Source organism: Pseudophryne corroboree, chromosome 9, assembly GCF_028390025.1.
Source record: "Pseudophryne corroboree isolate aPseCor3 chromosome 9, aPseCor3.hap2, whole genome shotgun sequence".
Taxonomy (NCBI): domain Eukaryota; kingdom Metazoa; phylum Chordata; class Amphibia; order Anura; family Myobatrachidae; genus Pseudophryne; species Pseudophryne corroboree.
The window spans coordinates 69,756,248-69,762,247 of record NC_086452.1 but is presented as its reverse complement, the minus strand read 5'-3'; the positions used below and the strand labels follow the sequence as shown (position 1 = coordinate 69,762,247).

At 43.8% G+C, this 6,000-nt stretch overlaps 1 protein-coding gene across 2 annotated transcripts in view; it reads left to right on the top strand.

The window, feature by feature from the left end:
• The window catches only part of LOC134957518 (microtubule-associated serine/threonine-protein kinase 2-like), a 193,016-nt gene that overhangs the window by 71,612 nt on the left and 115,404 nt on the right, over positions 1-6,000 (top strand). For both annotated transcript variants that reach the window (XM_063939499.1, XM_063939498.1), the window contains exon 2: positions 2,971-3,118. In XM_063939499.1, coding sequence (XP_063795569.1) covers positions 2,971-3,118 — 148 coding nt within the window. The remainder of the gene's footprint in view (positions 1-2,970; positions 3,119-6,000) is intronic.

Sequence of the window (6,000 nt, the reverse complement as noted above, 5' to 3'; positions counted from 1 at the left end):
TGCTTCGCCTTATTACTAAGGCGAAGCAGGAAGGGACGGGATACGGTCTTTAGGTCAACAGCACTCTCATTAGGTCTACCACTATTGGTCGACATGCATTAGGTCTTTTTTGAACTGACTGAATTATATATGTACTTTGTTATAATTTATCCTATTTATTTATTTTTTAAAGCCACCCTTTAAGGGGGTATGGGTCATTAGGTCGACCACTATTGGTTGTCATGGTCATTAGGTCGACATGAGGTTTTTTTTTTTTTTTACTCTTTTTTTTGTGTAGTTTTCTTTGTAAAGTGACGGGGAACCCCAATTAGTGCACTGTGTCCCCTCGCATGGCTCGCTTCGCTCGCCATGCTTCGGGCAAGATGCCTCACTCCGCTACCGCTGCGCCCGGCACAGCTTACTATTCCCAGTCGTAGTCCATGTGGATCGTAAAGTATGAAAAAGGTAAAAAAATGAAGAAAAAATAAATAAAAAAATTGTGAAAAACTCATGTTGACCTAGTGACCAAGTCGATCGAACGCATGTCGGCCAATAGTGGTCGACCTAATGACCATATCCCAGTTAAGAGGGCTTTTGGGGGTTCCCAGAGATATCTGTGTACCGGGCCCCAAGATTTTTGTTGCCAGCCCCAGCTATATGTGCAGGCTGGGGATGGTGCGGGTTCTGAGATCTCTGCTTACCATGTAATAAGGAGCCTTCACTCACTGCCGACGTGTTCCGCTGCTAGCAGCATGGTAATACAGGGCTGGTGGCAGGCTATATGTGCAGGGTGGGGATGGTTAAGAGATTATAGGGAGTGCAACATGTAATTACATTTATTGTAGTAAGTGTTATCAAGGGCTCATGTGTAATTATACTCTTAGCTGACGTTCTTACCTGAGGCTCTGTATATAAATACACATTATCCGCACCTTCACACAGTAGCTGTAAGCTCACAGTGTTGTGGTGGCCAGGAAGCCATGGGGTAATACTTGCCCCCATAACTTGTGTGTCTGTGAGTACAACAAGCTGATAGTGTGCAGTGATGGCCCTGGGCCTGGCTCTCTAATCCTTACAGAGATTATAAATTAGCCAGATAACCATGAAATTATTTTTACACTTGTATTGCCCTGTGTGGTTCACTTCTGTTATAATCTATATTATATATAAAGTGTGTTTGTGAATGTGTGTGTATATATATATATATATATATATATATATATATATATATAAATATAAATATATATAACAGGAGGTGAGGTAATACACAGCGACCAATGGTGCCAAACAATACAAAAGCTGGGTAATTATGTAAGAGGTGTACACAATTTATTGCACATAGAAAACACTAAAACAATACTGAGTAAAAAGACATAAAGACTACTTCTAGATATCTAAAACTCATTCATCAAGTCCATGAAGTCCAGATAGGACGAAACGCATTGGGTGCTGCCTTGATCTAAACTCACCTATTGAAAGTTAAGCTATACTCCTCTTTTTTTTAGTTTTGAATGCTATTTTTTCTTTTATCCATTTACCTTTTATGTCGAATATTACTCCCTTTGTTGACGCTCTGCTGCCTTTTAGAATGAGTTTTAGATATCTAGAAGTAGTCTGTCTTTTTACTCAGTATTGTTTTAGTGTTTTCTATGTGCAATAAATTGTGTACACCTCTTACATAATTACCCAGCTTTTGTATTGTTTGGCACCATTGGTCGCTGTGTATTACCTCACCTTCTGTTCACAAATTTGTCTCCCTTAGGTATTTATACCAGTACCTATATATACCTGAGGTAAAAAGCCGACGCCCTGTTAGACCATAGGGAGTGTCTGTAGGAGAGTTAATTTTGAATAGTTGTTGCACGGTTCCCATACTAGTGTTTATAATAGAGATACTGCATCTGTGGCGCTGGTAGCTTTCCTGGTATATATATATATATATATATATATATATATATATATATATATATATATATATATATATATATATATATATATATATATATATATATATATAATTTGTAATCTCAAACAGCAGCGTCTCTCAGTCTTAATTAAAGAGTGATGTATTCAAAAGCTTCACAGCATAACTCCCAATGTTTCGGGGCTGTCCCGCCCCTTTCGAAACATTGGAGTTATGCTGTGGAGCTTTTGAATACATCACTTTTTGATTAAGACTCTGAGAGACGCTGCTGTTTGTTCTATATTGTTCCTACCATTTTCTGAGGGCACCGGAGCACATTGAAGATATGGGGAGCGAGTGCTGGTCCATGTAAGATTGGGGTCGATTCTATTCGGCAACTAATGAATAGCGCCGGGAATTAGCTCCCAACGCTATTCAATACAGCAACTAATTACCTGCAATTGTCGGGAATTCTTCTCTCATCCCCGGGGGATGAGAAGAGAAACCCGACAAAAGTGCTGCCTCGCGGCCGGCGCGAGGCTGATTCTGTCGGGAATCAGCCTCGCGCCGGGGAGTTAAGTCGGAGAATGTCCGTTCTCCCGACAATTCAACCTGTTTTGTCGGCGAGAACGGGCCATCGCCGACGTAACTAGTTGCTGAATTGAATAGCGTCGGGAGCTAATTCCCGGCGCTATTCATTAGTTGCCGAATAGAATCGACCCCATTGTGTGTATAGAGTTAGGCTGATACTTCCCGGCTGTGTGTGTGTCGCTGAAGTCAGATGACAACATTGTAACTGAAAAACTATTTTGTGTTACTCCAAGATTATTTCCTTTTGTAGACAAAATGTTTAGCATGCAAGATATCTATCTATCTATCTATCTATCTATCTATCTATCTATCTATCTATCTATCTATCTATCTATCTATCTATCTATCTATCTATCTATCTATCTATCTATCTATCTATCTATCTATCTATCCCAACTAGCATTCTACACGCAGACATACATGCCTTGTGTGTGGTGCCTTGTATAACCTACTTTAGTGCATGTTTCCCAGCTAAAGCAATCCTCTTTGTGTTGCAGGATAGCGTTCCCCCACCTGCCTCCCTGCTGTTCAGAAAACTAAGCAATCCCGATCTGTTCTCCTCTACTGGGAAGGTGAAGTTGCACCGCCAGCTGAGCCAGGATGACTGCAAACTCCGCAGAGGAAGTCTAACAAGCACACTTACGGGTGAGTGAACCCGATTAACTCGGAACAACAGCTGTAAAAATAACCTTCAAGTTGTGTCCTCTCATGGATGTTCATCTTGTTTGTTTGATATCTGTTGGGTCAAAAATGTACTTGAGCAAATTATTTTAAAGTGGTTTGACCACCTGTATAATTAAACTTGAATGGACCTAAAATCTATGGGCAACTCCTGTTTCCGTTCAGTTTTTACAGTTGTAAAATTATTTTGTATAACATTGCCTAGTGTATTCCCCTCCTGGCCCGGGCCGCCCAATGTGGCCATACACAGAGTGCGATATCGCTAGTGATATCATACAGTGATGTCATGCCACGGCCGGGCCGTGCATGCAGCATTGGACAATGAGTCCAAATTGAACTACATGTACGGCCGACACTTAGTGCCCTTCTTCAGTTCTACCATAATATTCCATCAAATTTGAGAGGACATTGTCTGCTGTTACACAAGAAATGTTCAACAGTGGTATTAACCAGACCAATCCAACCCTGTATAGTCGGAGCCTGGAGAGCCATGCACTTTCTAGCTACACAGACCTTCATTAACATCAGAAGATTATTAACCTACAAATGTAAGGAATGTCTTAGGAAGTCTTGTTGACCCAAACAAAAAAATACAGATTCTGAGGAATTGTAGAGGCAAGACAAATCCCTATTTTACCAACATCGTTCACCACCTGAGCCAAGACAATGAGATGACAAAATTCTGAATCAACGACTCCACATTTCGGACAGTTGGGGGAGCCCAGAAGCTTAACTCGTTTAGCCGGTGTCCACTAGCCTTTATGTAAGAGAGATTATTGAATCTGATGAGATTTCACTGAGTGGGTGGCATATCTGGAAGAGCTCAGAATCATGGGGGTAATTCCAAGTTGATCGCAGCAGGATTTTTGATAGCAATTGGGCAAAACCATGTGCACTGCAGGGGAGGCAGATTTCTCTAACGTCCTAGTGGATGCTGGGGACTCCGTAAGGACCATGGGGAATAGACGGCTCCGCAGGAGACTGGGCACACTAAAAGAAAGATTTGGTACTACCTGGTGTGCACTGGCTCCTCCCTCTATGCCCCTCCTCCAGACCTCAGTTAGATTTCTGTGCCCGGCCGAGCTGGATGCACACTAGGGGCTCTCCTGAGCTCCTAGAAAGAAAGTATATGTTAGGTATATACCCAGAGGCTATATATGTGGTAATTACCCCTGCCAGAATACAGAAAAAAGCGGGAGAAAAGTCAGCCGAAAAAGGGGCGGAGCTATCTCTCTCAGCACACTGGCGCCATTTTCTCTTCACAGTATAGCTGGAAGACAGCTCCCCAGGCTCTCCCCTGTAGTTTGCAGGCTCAAAGGGTTAAAAAGAGAGGGGGGGCACTAAATTTAGGTGCAATATTGTATATACAAGCAGCTATTGGGAAAAATTCACTCAATATAGTGTTAATCCCTAAATTATATAGCGCTCTGGTGTGTGCTGGCATACTCTCTCTCTGTCTCCCCAAAGGGCTGTGTGGGGTCCTGTCCTCAGTCAGAGCATTCCCTGTGTGTGTGCGGTGTGTCGGTACGGCTGTGTCGACACGTTTGATGAGGAGGCTTATGTGATGGCAGAGCAGATGCCGATAAATGTGATGTCGTCCCCTGTGGGGCCGACACCAGAGTGGATGGATAGGTGGAAGGTATAAACCGACAGTGTCAACTCCTTACATAAAAGGCTGGATGACGTAACAGCTATGGGACAGCCGGCTTCTCAGCCCGCGCCTGCCCAGGCGTCTCAAAGGCCATCAGGGGCTCAAAAACGCCCGCTCCCTCAGATGGCAGACACAGATGTCGACACGGAGTCTGACTCCAGTGTCGACGAGGTTGAGACATATACACAATCCACTAGGAACATCCGTTACATGATCCCGGCAATAAAAAATGTGTTACACATTTCTGACATTAACCCAAGTACCACTAAAAAAGGGTTTTATGTTTGGGGAGAAAAAGCAGGCAGTGTTTTGTTCCCCCATCAAATGAGTGAATGAAGTGTGAAAAAGCGTGGGTTCCCCCGATAAGAAACTGGTAATTTCTAAAAAGTTACTGATGGCGTACCCTTTCCCGCCAGAGGATACGTTACGCTGGGAGATATCCCCTAGGGTGGATAAGGCGCTCACACGTTTGTCAAAAAAGGTGGCACTGCCGTCTTAGGATACGGCCACTTTGAAGGTACCTGCTGATAAAAAGCAGGAGGCTATCCTGAAGTCTGTATTTACACACTCAGGTACTAGACTGAGACCTGCAGATAGTGCTGCTGCAGCGTGGTCTGTAACCCTGTCAAACAGGGATACTATTTTGCGAACATAAGACGTCGTCTTATATATGAGGGATGCACAGAGGGATATTTTGCCGGCTGGCATCCAGAATTAATGCAATGTCCATTCTGTCAGGAGGGTATTAGAGACCCGACACTGGACAGGTGATGCTGACTTTAAAAGGAACATAGAGCCTTATAAGGGTGAGGAATTGTTTGGGGATGGTCTCTGGGACCTCGTATCCACAGCAACAGCTGGGAAGAAATTTTTTTTACCTCCGGTTTCCTCACAGCCTAAGAAAGCACTGTATTATCAGGTACAGTCCTTTCGGCTTCAGAAAAGCAAGCGGGTCAAAGGCGCTTCCTTTCTGCACAGAGACGAGGGAAGAGGGAAAAAGCTGCACCAGTCAGCCAGTTCCCAGAATCAAAATTCTTCCCCCGCTTCCTCTGAGTCCACCGCATGACGCGGGGGCTCCACAGGCGTAGCCAGGTACGGTGGGGGGCCGCCTCAAAAATTTCAGCGATCAGTGGGATCGCTCACAGGTGGATCCCTGGATCCTTCAAGTAGTATCTCAGGGGTACAAGCTGGAATT